Here is an 18,696-nt window from a genome sequence, read left to right on the forward strand (position 1 = left end):
AGCTGGGACTACAGGCGCCCGCCACCATGCCCAGCTAATTTTTTGTATTTTTAGTAGAGACAGGGTTTCACTGTGTTAGCCAGGATGGTTAGCCAGGTCAGGATCTCCTGACCTCGTGATCCGCCCGCCTCAGCCTCCCAAAGTGCTGGGATTACAGGTGTGACCTACCACGCCTGGCCTAATCTTCCAGGTTTTTTAAGCTCTCAGGAACAAGTTTTTTTTTGTTGTTTTGTTTCCAGCATTTTTAAATTTCTTTTAACTTTTTGATCTTTTAATTTTTTATTCTGGAATTTATCTAAATATTTTCTAAATAACATGCTTATGCCACTCATTTTTTTTTCTGTTTTGGATATCTTCACTTCCTTTAATGAAAGTGATCATTTAGCTTTCTTATTATCTTATTCCTATCCATATCTTACTAAAATTTTAGTTATATTTCAATTTGCTGTTTACATTATGCCAATGTAAATATATTTACAACTTGAGCTTTGTAGTATAATATGATTACACTTCCCTTTTCATACACTTTTTTGCTGTCTCTGGAGTTAATTGCTTTAATTTTTGTTGTTTATAACTGTCATTGGGTTCTCTCCAAATTCTGAAAGAACTGTAAATCTTTCATTATTTTCTTTCTTTTTTTAAAATTTTATTATTATCATTATTATTTTTTGAGATGGAGTCTCGCTGTGTTGCACAGGCTGGATGGCTCGTTGCAACCTCCACCTCCTGGATTCAAGCTGTTCTCCTGCCTCAGCCTCCCGAGTAGCTGGGATTACAGGTGCACACCACCATACCCATTCAGTTTTGCATTTTTAGTGCAGACAAGGTTTCACCATGTTGGCCATGCTGGTCTCAAACTCCTGACCTCAGGTGATCTGCCTGCATTGGCCTCCCAAAGTGCTGGGATTACAGGCGTGAGCCGCCATGCCCAGCCTTATTTATATATATATATTGTTAGACAGGGTCTTGCTCTGTCACTCAGGCTGGAATGCTGTAGCACAATCGCAGCTCACTACAGCCTTGACCCCCTACCCTTGATCCCTCACCCCCGACCCCAGTTTCAAGCGATCCTCCCAAAATCTCTCAATATTTTCAAAACAGCATTTAATCTTCTCAGTTTCAACTTTTCTTGGAGATACACTTCTGGAAGCTCTCACTTTTCCTCTACTCTGAATTGAATACTCTCTAAGAGTGTTGCACATCTTTTGTTCTGGGACTCCTTAATCTATTAATAAATAAGATTCTTTGGTTCCTTGATTTCATATCCTCTTTTTGGTTTATTCCTTTCTTTTCTTGAAACGTACTCTCTAGGAGCCTTATAGAATGAGGGTGCATGGAAGATAATTTTTCAGAAATTATGCCCATTCCAAAATTTATTTTACCTTTATACTTTAATGGTAGTTTGACTGAGTACTGAGTTTTAGGTTGGAAATAAATTGCCCATGTAATTCTTGTATTTTTAGCATTTAACTTCTAGTATTGACAAAAAATCTGATGCCATTCTGATTCTTGACCCTCGGGATATCACTTGTTTTTCTCTCTAGAATTTCAAAAAAACTCTTCTCTTTTTCTCTGTTGTCCTGAAGTTGTACAATGATGGGCCTTGGTGTGCTTGGCAGCCCAAGACATAGGACTCAGAAGTACTCAGAAGACTCAGAAGTACCCAGCCTTAGGAGTCTTTCAATCTGAAAAGTTTATGAGTCCTTTCGATCTGGAAAACTCAAAGACTGGATCTGGAAACATTGGTTTTTAAAAACGTCTTTCATTATTTTTATATACTGTATTTTAAATTTTATTGTGTAATATTTTATTCATATAAATAAACATATAAGCTGTGACACACAGTAGTACACTACCTGTGAACCAGCCACACAACATAAGAATGGGAACATTACCATTGCCATGCTTTTGTAACTCTTTACAGTTCTCCTGTCCTAAATTATATATTTCAGTACCTGGACTTCTGAAAGAAGAATTACTACAAATGTTTGTTGACACTAAACAACTATTGTTTAGTCTTGCCTGCTTGGGGGCTTTGTAAAATGATACCATAGCTTATATAGTCTTTTAGGGCTTGCTTTTTAGGCAAAAATAGGTTTCTAAGATTGATCCATGTTATCACATATAGCTGTATTCGTATTATTTATTTAATTTCCTCCTCCACCTATATATATCTTTTTCTTAGCGGTTAACTCTCCTGACTTACTTTTAGTGTTTTTTTCCCCCCCTTATTCTTTCTTATTTTCTCTCTGTCTTTTGTTCTAATTTCTGGTAGATTTCCTTAAAGTTTATTTTCCAATCCTTTCCCTAAATATTTTATTTCTGGTATTATGTTTTTAATTTCCTGAGTGCTGCTTTTTCTTGTCTGTGAATGCTTCTTTTTTGTAGCATCCTTTTCTCGTTTTATATATTTGTTTTCTTTTGTCTCTGAGGATATTTTCTTTTGCTTCTTGTAATGTGTCCGTCTCTTCTGAGTTTCTTCCCCACTAGGTGTTTTAGTTTCTGTCTTTTATGTTAAAGACTTTTCTCAAGTGTCTGGTCAACCATGGCTTCCTTTTCCTATTTGAGAGAGGCATTAAAATGGTATGGGAAACTCTGTGAGGACAGAGACTAGTTTATTGCAGGGCCCTTCAGTTATCAGTATCTATAGGTCTTTTCTTCAGTTTTCCCTGAGAAATTGTTCAAACCTTTGCCTTTGGAACTGGGTGCATGATGGTGCTGGTAATTAGTCTGGGTGCCTGTGTTGTATAAGATGAGGTGGAAGAGGACTGAAATTCTCGTCTGTTGGCTTAGTCTGTCTGTCCTCAGAATGATGATCTGTTTTTCACCTGTTATAATTTTATTGGGATCTTTTATCTATTGCTGCTTCCTCTCCAATTCTCTTTGCCTGTGTAGGTTTATGCCTTTTATTATTCAATTTTAGTAGAGAGCCAAGATAAGTCTGTTCAACCCTCCACGTTTAATCCATGCTCCCCAAACTTGTATTAGAATAGAACTTTAAGGGACTTTGATACAGGCTTGCCCACTAAACTCTTCTTTGTCCCTAAATAAATCACTAGGAATTTCACTTCTACTGATTTTAATCCAGGTTACTCATTTTCTTCAGCACATACACAGCCTTTTGAAATATAGGGAACTACTATTTTGAAGTAGAGACGACAAAGACTAGAATCCATTTATTTCTAATTATAACAATGAAAAGCATATTTCTGGCTGGACTGGGTGGCCCACTCCTGTAATCCCAATACTTTGGGAGACTGAGACGCGAGGATTGCTTGAAGTTAGGAGTTTGAGACCAGACTAGGCCACATAGCGAAGCTCCGTCTCTACAAAAAAACAATAAAAATAATAGCTGGGTGTGGTGGCACCCTGTAGTCCCAGCCATTTGGGAGGCTGGGATGAGAACTGCTTGAGCACAGGAGTTTAAGACTGTAGTGAGCTATGATCTCACCACTGCACTCCAGCCTGGGCCACAGAGTAAGACCCTGTTTCTTCAAAACAAAAACAAAAACAAAACAAAACAAAAAACAATTATATAGCAAAATCACTTTGGTAGTTACTTTCTGTCTCAAATTCTGTTTACTCAATAACAAAACGTGTCATTTTCTTTTCATTGGCCTATAGTGCCATAGACAGAATAATCTTTTAAATGTGACCAGGTGCAATGGCTCACACCTGTAATCCCAGCACTTTTGGGAGGCCAAGGCGGGCAGATTGTTTCAGCCCAGGAGTTTGAGACCAGCCTGGGCAACATGGCAAAACCCTGTCTCTACAAAAATACAAAAAAATAGGCAGGCATGGTGGCCTGTGCCCACAATCTCAGCTACTTGGGAGGCTGAAGTGGGAGGGTTGCCTGAGCCGAGGAGGTTGAGGCTGCAGTGAACTGAGATTGTATCACTGTACTCCAAGCTGGGTGACAGAGCAACACCCTGTCTCAAAAAAAAAAAAAAAAAAAAGAAAGTGACTTTCGATATTAAGGCTTAGTCTTCTTAATTTTAATGTGGTGAAGGAAACCTGGATTAAGGTATATAACTCCAGCCTGGTTTTTAGTATGTCCTATATTTAAATATTACTTTGAACCATGTGAAATTGCCAATATATAAGCAGTTTTGGCTCACGAAAGTGGTGATTTTATATGATGCACTATAATGAAGTACCATAACAGCTTAGTTAAAAGATTCTTCTGTCCAATATAGGAATTCATTCTGTAGCATTCTTGGAAACATTCCGGTAGGAGAAAAGGATGAGAAAAAATGGGGATTTTTCATATCAAGTAAGGGGGAGAGTTGAGGTCCCCATTGAATACAACTAGTAGGTCCTAGAGCTGCATTAGGGTTCCTGTGGTGTGCTATAAGCTCTATGCCACTGAGGCTGAAGGCTATAAATTCCTTGATGTGGCAATTAGATACACAGTGCCCACAAATTTGAATACTACCACATACTCTCCAAATACCTGGCTGACCACTATGGACCTGTATAGGGTTTCACCAAATTTCAATTTAGTCAAAATAGTATTACTTAATTTTGTTTACTGTGTGTATAATTTTCATATGTGTTTCCTTAGGTTAGTAGTTGAACTTCAAAATGATAATAAAACTGTCCTGGGGTTTAAAACATTGTAAAAATAAAATATGCAACAACAATAGCCAAAAGGGGTCGGGGAGGCCTAATGGAGGTAAATTGTTTTAAAGGCCTTGTATTATTTGGATTTGGCTAAGGTAGACTGTAAGTTAAGAATGTATGATGTAATTTGCAGGGTAACCACTCAAAGAATAGCACAAAAAATGTAACTATGTTATATCATCTTTCTTTTGGTTAGTATTTGCATGGTATTATATTTTCCATCAGGTGAGTTAGACTTTACGGCAAGAAGTATTACCAAAGATAAAGAATGACATTTTATAAGGCTAAAATGGCCCTCTTAATAGGAAGACTTAACAATTCTAAACAACTTTCTCTTGTTGCTTGGTTTGCTAACCATTCATGTGGTCTTTGGGGCTTTTATTTTGACCAGTGTTCTCGTTTTTCACTGCTACAGATGTTTTTGTAGTCTATAAGAGAAGAGTTGTTTGTTTCTCTGACGAAGGTAATGTTCATGTTCAACGTACTCTGGGCATTGCAAACAATTGCATGGAATACCACTTGAGAGAACAAAACCTTAGACAATTATTTCATTTAGTGTTCTAATTATTTTAATGTCATTATTGTCCTTTTTAAGATGCTGAGTGTGACAGATGGAATTTAGACGAGGACTAAGAAATTGATTATGTTTTAAAATAATTATTTTTTAACATTGTGTGATTATGAGTAATAAGGTATTAAAAAGAAATCAAAAGAGTAGATATTTGTTCATTTAAAAGGATTCTTAGCAGTAAGCCTTTTGTGTCTGTGTGTTTTCTGGATCTTTAAAGCCTTGTATTGAGATGTCAAAACTTTTCTGGAAAAAGTCATCTGTTGAATTCCATGCCTAAATGCAAGAAAAGGAAAGTGAGGTTTAAGGAAACAAAATTAAAAGTGCCGAATCAAAGGGAATACATGAAACTAGAAATGCAGTTAGTATTGCTTTTTTTATTGTAGTAAAAACACATAACAAATGTACCCTCTGAACCATATTGAAGTATACAGTGCTGTAGTGTTAAGTGTATTCATATTATTGTGAAACAGATTTCCAAAACTTTTTCATCTTTCAAGTCTAAAACTCTAAACCCATTAAATAGTAACTCTTCCTTTCCTTCTGCCCTCCCCTCACTCTCTGTTCTGCTTTCATTTCTTTGAGTTTCACTACTTTAGATACCTCATATAAATGGAATAATAAGGTATTTGTCTTTTTGTGATTGGCTTATTTCATTTAGCATAATGTCCTCAAGGTTCATTCATGTCGTTGCATGTAATAGGATATCCTTTCTTTTTAAGGGTGAATAATATTTCATTTTGTGTGTTGAGAGGTAGGACCTTTAAGACATGATTATGTCATGAGGACTCTGCCCTCGTGAATGGATTAATGACATTACCATGGGAGTGGGTTCCTGGTAAAAGAATTCAGCCCCCTTTCTCTCACGCTTGTGCATGCTGTCTTGCCCTTATGTCTTTTGCCATGGGATGTTGCAGCAAGAAGTCGCTCATCAGTGGTGAGCCCATCAACCTTGGATTTCCCAATCTCCAGAACTGTGAATAAATTTCTTTTTAAATTACCCAGTCTTGGGTATTCTGTTATAGCAACACAAAATGAACTAAAATAGAAGATTAGAGAGACTTTCCTCTTTGTACAGTTTTCTCAAATGTCAAGGTGGCATAAATTGGAATAGTGTGTCCTGAATCTTATTAGAGATTCCTCGTGGTTGCTCTATGCTATGCCATGTAGGGAGAGATGGGCACAAACAGGTGTGCAACACGCCACAAGTTTTCCTCCTCCTTTCACAGGAATACTGTCTTGGTTACAATGGCCTAAGTGCTATTGCTTCACAGCTGGTCCCTATAGTTTTGTTTTTTAAGAGATGGGGTTTCACTTTGTCACCCAGGCTGGAGTGCAGTGGCGCTATCATAGCTCACCATAACCTCAAATTTCTGGGGTCAAGCGATCCTCCTACCTCAGCCTTCCAAGTAGCTGGGACTACAGTGGTCTCTATAGTTCTTACAGTGGTATTGTAGTTTACATATTGTTTTAAACTCAATATCTCTGGGGGAAAGAAGGCCTGTGTTTCCTAGTTCACTATCTTGATGATAGTATACTCTCAAGTATCACTTTTTGAAGTATAAATGTTGCCAGATAATTTATTTCTTTTTGTACAGTATGTAAATAAAAGGGAATCATAGGTGTAATATTTTGGACTTGAGTAAGACATTTGGTTTTGTCCTTTGTGAGGCCCATGTCTACAAACAGAAAAATTCAAAGCATTGATAACCCAACTTGAGAGTTTATGCAATCTTATGTTGGAGTGTAGAAATAAGGTAATAGAATAGTTACATATTAATCCCAAGACAAGACTGTATATTGTCTTAAGGTTTTCCTGACATTCACAAATATTTATTAAATGTCTGTTCTACGTAAGGCAGTGTACAGTTGAGATACATAAAGTATAAGATGCAGTCCTTCAAAGTGCTAGTTTTTAACTTGAAAGCTCTGATGCTGGAAACACTAACACTATTTGGTACGGAAGCCATATAGAACATACAAATGTACAAGAACTGTCACTATATATGATTAATTGTCCAGAAACTGCTGTGAGTTAAGACGTAGAAAAGACATGAAGTGGACTGATCTTGCTTCTAGAGAAAATGAATTTGGGCCAAATCTTGAGTGTAGGATCATATGTTAGCATCTACCCTGGAGAACAACTCACAAATGCAAAAACAGGCATGGGCCGAGTGCGTTGGTTCACGCCTGTAATCCCAGCACTTTGGGAGGCCAAGGTGGGTGGATCACAAGGTCAGGAGTTTGAGACCAGCCTGGCCAACAAAATACAAAAATTAGCCAGGTGTGGTACGTGCCTGTAATCCCAGCTACTCGGGAGGCTGAAGCAGAATTGCTTTCACCTGGGAGGCAGAGGTTGCAGTGACCTGAGATTGTGCCACTGCATTCCAGCCTGGGTGACAGGGCAAGACTTCGTCTCAGGAAAAGAAAAACAAAACAAAACAAAAAAACAGGCGTGTACTGGCAGAAATGTGGAAGTAACCTAAATGGTCATCAAGAGAATGGCTAAGTAAATTGTTCTGTTTATACTGTAGAGTACTGTGTGGCAGTTAAAATAATGTAGGATATATATACTGACAAAAATTTCTGAGTAAATTGTTGAATTTTTTAAAAAGGGAGGTCATAGATAATATGGGCAGTATGATACTGGTTGGATTAAAAAAACCGAACTAGGCCAGGTGTGATGGCTCGCGCCTGTAATCCTAGCACTTTGGGAGGCCGTGGCAGGCAGATCACAAGATCAGGAGATTGAGACCATCCTGGCTAACACGGTAAAACCCTGTGTCTACTAGAAAAAATACAAAAAATCAGCCGGGCGTGGTGGCGGGCACCTGTAGTCCCAGCTGCTTGGGAGGCTGAGGCAGGAGAATGGCTGAACCTGGGAGGTGGAGCTTGCAGTGAGCCGAGATTGCACCACTGCACTCCAGCCCTGGGCAACAGAGTGAGACTCCGTCTCAAAAAAAATAAAATAAAATAAAACACAAAGTAGTTGAGATGTGTGGAGAGGGAAAACGTATCAGCACATGAAATACCTTGTAACTGTTTTAAGGATTTGATTTCATTTATATAATTTGCTACGTGTTCTTTGCAACATAGTGAAAAATAATCGTGTTGTCTGATGCTTAGTAGGCACATAATAAATACTAATGGAATGAATGGTTGTATATTTAGAGAACCATGCTGAAAGGTTAAATAGCAAAATATGACTACTTGGAGAACAATGTTAAATTGTCAAGGACAGTGGTGTTATATGAATACTCAGATGGAGGGATAAATAGAAAATGAGAAAAGCGACAGAAGGAACTTCAAGAGATTTTAAAAATAGCTTTGTCTAAAGATTAAAAATTAAAGTTCTAAGTAACTTACTAGAAAGATTTACAAGACCACAATGAGATGCCATGACACTTCTACCAGAATGGATCCAATTAAAAAAAAAATCAAGAGTTGGCAAGGATGTAGAGCAACTGGAACTTCCATACGTTATTGTAAGAGTTTAAATTAGTACACCCACAGTGAAAACCATTTAATAATACCTGCTAAAACGTAAATCTTACTCTGTCCTTTAGGATTTCCTTTTCTAGGCTATATGTACCCAAGAAAAATATGCATATATGAGCTCCAAAACAATCTGTGGTAATTTTATACCTGATTTACAATAGAGAAAAAATAGATATAGCATAGATCCAAAAGTAGAATGGATAAATTGTGGCATTATTCATACACTGGCATATACTATAAAGTAATAATAAAGAACTGTTACACACAACTACATGGTGGATAGATTGCAAAGACATGATGAGCAAAAGAAACCACACACAAGATTCCTTTATATGAAATATGAGAACAAGCAAAGTTAATTTATGATAGAAGTCAGTTACAGTTACCTGTTGGGGAAACAGCAATGAAGACATTAGGAACCTTCTGGGGCAGCAAATATTCTATATCTTGATATGGACATAGATGTTTTATATCTTTATATGTTTATGGCTGTGAGTGTGTATATATATATAACAGTGAATGTGTTTATGTACATATATACACATATACACAAAATAAATTTATAGGTATGAAATTTCAAGATATCTTCACAGGGAATCTAATAGAAAATGTTTCTGAGACAGAGTCTCGCTCTGTTGCTCAGGCTGGAGTGCAGTGGCATGATCTCGGCTCACTGTAAGCTCCGCCTCCTGGGTTCACACCATTCTCCTGCCTCAGCCTCCTGAGCAGCTGGGGCTACAGGCGCCTGCCACCATGCCTGGCTAATTATTTTTGTATTTTTAGTAGAGACGAGGTTTCACCGTGTTAGCCAGGATGGTCTCAATCTCCTGATCTCATGATCCGCCCACCTCGGCCTTCCAAAGTGCTGGGACTACAGGCGTGAGCCACCGTGCCCAGACCCAGAAAATGTTTTTAAAGTAAGGACGTTAGGAAAATTAGCATCTTGATTGTAACTTAGCTAAGAGAGGATAGAGGAGCATATGGAAATGCCATCTCTGAAAAATACCATTACAGAATAGGCAACAACCTTGTATGATCGGTTAGTTAGATACAAGGAACTGGGCCAAATAGCCTCTTGAAACTACTTTCTGCTCCTCTCTTCTTACTGTCCTTTCCTCCTTTCATGCATTTACTGCAGGTAATGCATGATATGAATTTTTTTAGGAGAAAGAAAGGTGGAGCCCAAAACATTGCTAATATAGAAGGAATCAGGCTTAATTTAGCATGTTTCAAAGAGCCATGTCCAAGTCATCCAAATAAAGACCTTATTTGGCAATGTTAGCTGCCCTTTAAATCAACCCTTACAAGTTAAGGAATTGTATATGGTACTCAAATTTTTGATCACCAACATCTTTTAACTTCTTACTACTTAACAAATTCCTCTACTTTCATGGTTATTTATATTGACAGTTGCATGGGCTTTTGTAAATAACTACATAAATTACTTAAATCTGTTCTTCAAGTGGATATAATAAAATATGCTATCTGTATTGTTCTTTATTGTGGGATTGCCAAAGCAATCTCATTTAAGGGGCCTAAGATGCCACAGAAAACCCTAAAACTGGCAGCATTGTTGACTAAACATTTTAAAAATAGATTTCTTCTCTCCTTGCTTTAAATGTAGACAGTAACTAAAAGAATAATAATTTCTGAGAGACTATTACTTTGTTATTTGTTAATGAGCTATTCCCATTTGGGCAGTTTGTAGGAAAATAGTTAATAAATCTGCAATTTAGAAAGGAGAAATGACTGAATTTTGTTACTATTTATGTTTCCATTTCATTAATAAAAATCATTCTGAACACTTCTTTAGGCTGAAAGCAGGTTGCCTTGTTAGTAAGGGAAATTAAGTTTCACTTACCACTTGTTTCACACCCCTGTCTCCTTTCCTTTTTTTTTTTTTTTTCCTTTTTTTGGATAGAAAGAATCTTTTAGCAATGATTTGGGATTCTAGTTGCTTATATCAATCAGAAACACTGTGTGTTTAAGACAGTATGTCTTTCTGTAAGGCACTTCATTATTTCCGCATCAGTATTTCATGAATCCTTCCTACATTCCTAGGAGATGATTTCAGAGTACTGTTTCATCATCTGTATGAGAAAAATGGAGGTACTGGTACTCTCACCATTCCAAAACCGAAAAGGCGGCTGGGCACGGTGGCTCATGCCTGTAATCCCAGCACTTTGGGAGGCCGAGCGGGCGGATCACCTGAGATCAGGAGTTCGAGACCACCCTGGCCAACATGGTGAAACCCCGTGTCTACTAAAAATACAAAAATTAGCCGGGCATGGTGGCAGGTGCCTGTAATCCCAGCTACTTGGGAGGCTGAGGCAGGAGAATTGCCTGAACCTGGGAGGCATTGAGCTGAGACCGTACCATTCTACTCCAGCCCGGGGGACAAGAGCGAGACTTCATCTCAAAAAAAAAGCAAGAAAAAAACAAAAAGGCACACAACTCAGGTGCTCTGTCAACCTACTTTCCATTTGGAATTAAATTTTAATGAGTTAGCTTAAATATTAGGTTATATTGTGTTCTCTGAACCTTAGGTATGAAGGAGTCTTTACTTTTGGTTATAGTTGTTCATCTAAAAGCTTTTTAGCTTTGGAAGTTTACAAAAAGTTCAACCTTCTTTCTGCTTCAGGTTTTTAAGAGTAAAAAGTTTGTTTGTTTGTTTGTTTTGTTTTGAGACAGGGTGTCTCTGTCGCCCAGGCTGGAGTGCAGTGGCATGATCTTGGCTCACTGTAGCTTCCGCCTCCCAGACTCAAGTGATCCTCCCACTCTAGCCTCCCAAGTAGCTGGGACGACAGGCCTGTGCCACCATGCCCAGCTAATTTTTTGTGTGTTTTTTGTAGAGACGGTGTTTTCACCATGTTGCCCAGGCTAGTCTCGAATTCCTGAGCTCAAGCAATTTGCCTGCCTTGGCCTCCCAAAGTGCAGGGTAATTATTACAGGCATAAGCACACATGCCTAGCCTGAACGTTTTATATATACATTTTGGTTAGGTAATTTTTTTTTTTGGAGACTTGGCAGCCTGTTATTTGTTTGAATGTGATGCATCTTCTCTGCTCTTCCCGAGATACTATGAAATATGTGTGTTATTTTTTAGGTAAAATTTTAGATCCTATTTGGTGATAATTGGATACGGGTAGTGTATGACATGAGCTTAGTTGAGAATAATCATTGCATAGAAACCTGTCTTTTTTTTTTTTCACATTCTAAGCCATTTATTCAACGACCCTATAGAGTATAAGTATACCCAATACCTCAGACTGCTTTTGGCCCCTGGACTAGACCCTCATTGCTCCAGGCATGGGGGGCCGTGCACCTTGACAGAGTCAACCAGGGCCAGCGGCCTGTGGCCACAATGTCAATGGCTATAACCGCTTCATCTGCCGCCGCTCCTATCGGCGCTGCCGTTTCTCATTGTGCTCTGGTGCTGGGGTGCCACTGTCCGCAGTGAACCAGGGGCCCAGGACATTCACCCACAGGAGGTAAAGGGCCCGGCCTGGAGCCAGAAGCCAGAAGGACCAGACATAGAGAGAGAAGCAGCTGAGCACCTGCACAATGGCTGTTAGTAGGATCACATCCTTAAGGTGCTCTGCCATGCCCTGCTCCATGTTGAGGTCCATGCCACCATCTGTCAGGGCCCCATCCTCAGAGAATGCTGCCCGTGCCATTGAGCTCATAGAGTGGTAGCTGGCCCCATACACTGCCAGACTAAAGCCCAGGGCCAACCAGGCCCAAAATGAGGCAGATGAGTAAAAGAAGACCAACATCACAAGACAGTAGATGGCATTGGCCCCCAGTATGATCCTCAGGTAGAACTTCAGGGTCTCTTTGTTCTCTTCAAATATCTGCTTCTTCCCTCTCGTGCCCACTTTGCCCTTGGGCGCCATGGTGCGAGACAAATACCCAGCCCGGGGAACAAGGTAGAGCGACCGAAACCGCAATCACTGAGCACCACATCGGCAGCACATGTACTTCTGGCGCAGACCAAAGTGGTCAGATTCTCAAAACCTGTCTTTTCAAATTCATTTTTGTGTTTCTTACCTGAAGAAAAAAATTACAAACACTACATGATTTCCTCATAATAATATTGATGTTTTATTTATTTTTTATTTTTAGAGATAGGGTCTCACTCTCTTGCCCAGGCTGGAGCATCATGCCTCACTACAGCATCAAATTCCTGGACTCAGGCAATCCTGCCACCTCAGTCTCCCAAGTAGTTAGGACTCCTGAGTAGTAGTTAGGTAGCACATGTTACCAAACCTAGCTAATTTTTTTATTCTTATTTTTTGTAGAGACAGGGTCTAGCTTTGTTGCCCAGGCTGGTCTTGAACTCCTGGTGTCAAGTGATCCTCCTGCCTTAGCCTCCCAAAGCATTGGGATTACAGGTATGAGCCACTGAACCTGGCCATATTGAGGTTTTAGAGAGAGAAATTACTACTTATTTGAAGAGTTGGGATACTACAGTAGTCTCCCCTTATCTACAGGAGATATGTTCCATGACCTCAGTGGATGCCTGAAACTGAAGATAGTACTGAACCCTGTCTATGTATACAGTCACATGTCATTTAACAATGGGATACCTTCTGAGAAATGCGTTGTTAGGTGATTTCATCATTGTGAGAACATCATAGAGTGTCCTTAAATAAACCTAGATAGTATAACCTCCTACACACCTTGGCTATATGGTATAGCCTGTTGCTCCTAGGCTGCAAACCTATATAGCGTGTTACTGTACTAAATACTTTAGGCAGTTTTAATACAATGGTATGTATTAGTGTATCTAAACATAGAAAAGGTACAATAAAATGCAGTATTATAATCTTATGAGACCACTGTCATATATGTGGCTCGTCGTTAACTGAAATGTCATATGGGTTACGACTGTAGTGTGTTTTTTCCTATACACATATATCTGTGATAAAGTTTAACTCAGAAATTAGGCATAGTAAGATGTTAACAGTAACAGTAAAATAGAACAATTACAACAATAGGCCAGCACCACTCCTCTTGTACTTTGTGACCATTATTAAGTAAAATAAGGGTTATTTGAATGCAACACTACCATACTGCAATAGTCGATCTGATGACCAAATCACCTACTCAGTGATTAGCAGGTAGGAGCCAGGGCTGGATATGCTGGACAAAGGGATAATTCACATCCCAGGTAGGATGGCATGAGGTTTTGTCATGCTACTCAGAACGGCATGCAATTTAAAACTTCTGAATGGTTTATTTCTGAAACTTTCCATTTAAATATTTTTGGATTGCAGTTGACTGTGGGAACAAACTGTAGGTAAGGGAGGACTGTTGTAATACAAATTTTATAGGGTTGTTTTGAGAAATCAATAGGATAGTAAATGTGAACTGCCTAACATAGTGACTGCACATAGTAGGTTCATTCCAACAAAGGCTTTTTAAATGTAGCATGTGATGTAATTTTGCTCACAGGAAATTGAGAGACACTAGAACGGGAAAAAAATATGTGTGTGTGTACATATATATATATATATATGAATGAGTTCTGCCCTAATTAGTACAAAATTCATTCAGAAGTAATGAACAGTTCCAAGAGGAGCACATAGACTGGAAAGTTTCATTAAATGAAACGTTATCCTCACAGTGGTTGTCTGGAAACAGACCCAAACAGGAAGAGTGTCAAAGATGGGAATATTTTTATCTTTGGAACTGCTCTTATGGTTATTTTTCATACCTCTTTACCTGCATTGATTCACTCTGAGCTGTTCCTTTTGTTTGTTTTGTGTGTAGATTTTTAAAAATTATTCCAACAAGAGAAGGCAATTACCTCAGGAGGCCACTTTAATGTGTTTAACTTTGGCACAAGTTGAAGTCACCGTCGGCGTATGCCTCTCTGCACCTGACATTCCTTCCTGAGGCAAGACCCCTCCCTGTGAATAAGAGGAAAGGCTTGGCCAATTATGCTAGACAAAGCCGCACAACTGCCGAGCCCAGCTGGGAGGAGTTTCCTTCTTGAGCAGGGAGCTGGTACAGTCAGGGGCTTGCTTTTCACCACCTCCTTTTTTTCACACTGCTTCACCTTAAAGGATTACCTAAGGTGGAGGTAGAGAAGGGGGTGTTGCTGTCTACAGTGGACAGTCTCCGCCGCCCAGAGGGCTGAAGAGGGTAGGAATTGGTGCAGTTGCCCATCTCCTACTTGGAGCAGATGCTGTCTGACCCCAGCGCACCACTCCTCCTCCCACAGGGACCGGAACACCAGGTCTCTCCCCTGGAGTTTCAGGTAACACCACAGCGACATCCTCGCCTACTGGTCTGGTGGAAAGGGAAGGGGTGGTCCTTGTGTCTGGACCCCTCACAGCTGACTCACAGGAAGTGCTAGAAGAGCTTGGCACTGGGCGCAGCGGCTTCAGGATTACTGCCCCACCCGCCCTGCCCTCTCCCACGTAGGTTTTGCAGTATCTCTTGATAGAACAATGAAGGCTTTCCAAGTTTGCTAAGACTCCCAGGGAAATTCTTTGCACTTCTCTGGCAGTCTTCAAAATGTTCTGCCACCGACTTTCCCAAGAAGCTGTTATTTAAAAAACCCTTCGTGGATTGCTTTGTCTGAAGATCCTCTGGGTGATCATGGTTCAGCGCTTTAGCCTCAGGAGGCAGCTATCCAAGGTGCGTTGGTAGTTTTGTATGTTTGTGGAGGGGAAACTCTCACTTGCTTCAGCATGGTTCCTTTTTCTCTGGAACTGTTCTGTCAAGCCTGCCGTCCTCCAGTGCTAAGGAGGGGCTGGGAGAGGAAGCGCTGCCTTTTGTTCTTTTATCTGACAGGCACAAAGCTTGAAGGCTGACTGCACTGGCAGCCCCAGATTGTGTTCCCCTAAAACTGCAGCTGTCATCTGAATTTGGGCAAAGTCGTAGTTTGCTCCTGAGATAGAATTTCCAGAAGGGTGTGTGTGAAAGAGATAATTGTGGGTTGAAAGTGTGTATTTAATTAGCAATTAATCTAGCAGCTTGTGGACCAAGAGGAGAAAGCCTTCTCTGTGGAATCAGTGCTTTCATACATTTCACTATTAAACTGAGAAAAACTACCACAGAATAGTTCAACGAGCAAGACTTGCATTAAAATGTTAAAATGAGTGCTTGTGTTGAGAAACTTGAATACTTAATGAAGTATATGAAAAGCAGTTACAGAGAGGCTCACAAAGCAGTTTTTACAGAGTTCTGACTGAAAAGCAGGTTCCATGTGTGCAGCTTTTGGGAAAAAGTTTTTTCTTAACCTGAGAATATCATAAAATAGTAAAAAGGTGAAGCACTCATTGAAGAGGGGATAGTGAATTATGAAATCCACTCTGCCTGTAGCCAGCCCTCCTTGACCCAGTCGTTGAGTTTAGTGCAGAAACTATTGTGGAAAGAGGTGTGATAAGAGTTGAGCTTTATTTAAAAACCCATTGTGTTCTTTAAAAGCTCCATTTAAAAAATGTGGCAGTTAGTGACTCAGTTGTGTCACAGTTCATTCCCTGAATACAGAAGCTTAAACAAATAGTAAATCAGTAGGCATTCTTCACTGCCTTGGCTGTTAATCAGAATTGTTAAATCCTGAAATGTGTTGTGATCTTAAGGGAAAACCTTTACTTCCCTCACAGGTGACCCCAGTGTAGAGTGTGTGCACTGATGCAGAAATGAGCAAAGTACTTGCTTCTATCCCTGTGTCAAATATGCATAGCTTTTCTTGGGAAAAAAAAAAAAAAGCCTAAGGGGATTTTTAGGAGTATTAAAATATATTTAACTTGCTCCCTTCCTCCCTGCTCCATAGTGTGTGTGTGTGTGTGTGTGTGTGTGTTTGAAGGCCTCCACAGTTCTCTTACACAATAAAAAGAATCATTTTTGTTGCTCTTTCAATGTCCTCCAGTGCTTGTATTTTCGTATATATAGTACATTTAAAAAGCAGATGGGTAGATTATCAGGGCAGTGACATTCCTGCACAAGAGTGTCTGATAGTTGAGAGCCAGGTGATAATTTTCTAATTAGAATTAACTGTGTTATGGGTATTTTGCTGCCAATACTTCTCTCCCAATTATTTTTCAAACTTTACCCTCTTCACTCTATACTATGTATATGACTGATTTACAAAAAGTACACTTTTGAAGGAATGGGATGCATCCTCTCTTTAGGTACATTACATAAAAACACTCAAAGATGTAGCCTTTTTTTTTTCATTCCTTTTATTTTGCTCACTTTTATTTATTGCTCTTTTAATGTGATTTATGGATCCTGTAATGATCTAGACCAAATCTAAAGAAATTTGTTGTCTTATCGAATTTGTTGTTCTATCAGAGTAATGAACTGAAAAAATATCTTTAATTATTTCAGTCTGTAAGGCACTTAAATATGAAGGAGAAACTGAATAGTTACGTTAGTGAGTTTAAAAACAAACAAACTCAGCAAATGGATCAGTGTGGCCAACATGGTGAAACCTCATCTCTACTAAAAATGCAAAAATAAATTGGGCATGGTGGTGTATGCCTGTGGTCCCAGCTACTTGGGAGGCCGATGCAGGAGAATCACTTGAACCTGGGAGGCAGAGGCTGCAGTGAGCTGAGATCGTGCCACTGCACTCCAGCCTGGGCAACAGAGCGAGACTCTGTCTTTAAAAAAAAAAAAAAAGAGAAAGAAATTCAGCAAATGCATCGTGCCTCTCTATTTGTCTTTTCAGCTAAATTCATAGGTTACCTGAGAGCCGGGGACCTGCCATACCCCAGTTTATGGTATTTCTGGCACACATTGAACACTCAAAATGAAATTGTTTTTTCATATATATATATACACACACACAGTTGAACAGCAGCAATTTCAGATATTTCTGACTTTAGTAACAAGTATTTTTGCCAATAAGTAATTTTCCAGAAGAGTAGTCTTAAAATCTGAGTTTTAAAAACAATTTCCTATTTTAACAAAAAGAAGTACTGATGTGACCATCTTTAAATTTCTTTAATTTGTCTTGGAAAATTTCTGAAAGAAGACAGAAATGTTTGCAGTAAGCCTGATATTTACTTTAGATGCTTTTTATGTTAAGGTTGATAGTCATGCTTACTTACACTGGATATTTTCCTTAGAATATTCAACTGATTGTTGTAGGCTGATAGATGTTCACATCTGAGTTAAGAAAAAAGGAAGTAAATTAAGATTTAGGTGAAGTAAAAAACATTCCATTTTAAGAAAGATGCTCACCTATTCTCTTTGACTGGATCTCAGGTGACTCACAGAAAAGTTCTCAATTTTCCTTGCCATTTTAGATCATTTTCTGCCTTTGTAGTTACCTTTCATGTGACTTCAAAAATACTCATTAAGGAAACCTTTTTCTTCCTGCCCCATGTCTCCTGCGTGAGCCATCCAAAATAGTCTAGAACCTGTCAATGTGGATATTTCATTTAATTCTTTTAAATGATTCTTGAGTTAGATAATATCAGCTTGTTTTTTATCATCAAAAGAAACTGAGTTTCAGAGAAGTTAAGTCATTTGGACAAGATCAACAGGAAGTTAATCTTGAAGTTAAGTCAAACGTAGGTCTAACAAGCAAACCCATTCTGTTTCCCCACACCAACTGCCTCCCTAAATTTCTGGCGTGTCTGGCCCGGTGCAGTGGCTCACGCCTATAATCCTAGCACTTTGGGAGGCCGAGGTGGGCGGATCATGAGGTCAGGAGATCGAGACCATTCTGGCTAACACGGTGAAACCCCATGTCTACTAAAAATACAAAAAATTAGCCGGGTGTGGTGGCAGGTGCCTGTAGTCCCAGCTACGTGGGGGGCTGAGGCAGGAGAATGGCGTGAACCCGGGAGGCGAAGCTTGTAGTGAGCCGAGATTGCGCCACTGCACTCCAGCCTGGGCGACAGAGCGAGACTCTGTCTCAAAAAAAAAAAAATTTCTGCGTGTCAATCATTCTCACTATCATGGTCTCTGATGTTTCTCTATGTTTATCTACCATAGAAAACAATAAATAAACTTGTGTAACTTGGGTAACTTCCTTAGAG

At 39.3% G+C, this 18,696-nt stretch overlaps 1 protein-coding gene and 1 pseudogene across 3 annotated transcripts in view; one reads left to right on the forward strand and one right to left on the reverse strand.

Annotated features, from left to right (window-relative positions):
• The window catches only part of TMCC1 (transmembrane and coiled-coil domain family 1), a 256,192-nt gene that overhangs the window by 89,692 nt on the left and 147,804 nt on the right, over positions 1–18,696 (forward strand). The window contains exon 1 of one of the 2 annotated variants that reach the window (XM_011950689.1): positions 14,702–15,337. The exons of the other annotated variant lie outside the window; for it this stretch is intronic. Coding sequence (XP_011806079.1) covers positions 15,299–15,337 — 39 coding nt within the window. The 5' untranslated portion in view covers positions 14,702–15,298. Of the gene's footprint in view, positions 1–14,701; positions 15,338–18,696 lie in introns of those variants that run through there. 2 annotated transcript variants of the gene reach the window in all.
• LOC105517922 lies at positions 11,887–12,688 on the reverse strand (annotated as a pseudogene). Its single transcript, XR_001002744.1, has one exon. The product of XR_001002744.1 is annotated as a transmembrane protein 208 pseudogene (transcript).

Source organism: Colobus angolensis, unplaced genomic scaffold, assembly GCF_000951035.1.
Source record: "Colobus angolensis palliatus isolate OR3802 unplaced genomic scaffold, Cang.pa_1.0 Scaffold31, whole genome shotgun sequence".
NCBI classification, from domain to species: domain Eukaryota; kingdom Metazoa; phylum Chordata; class Mammalia; order Primates; family Cercopithecidae; genus Colobus; species Colobus angolensis.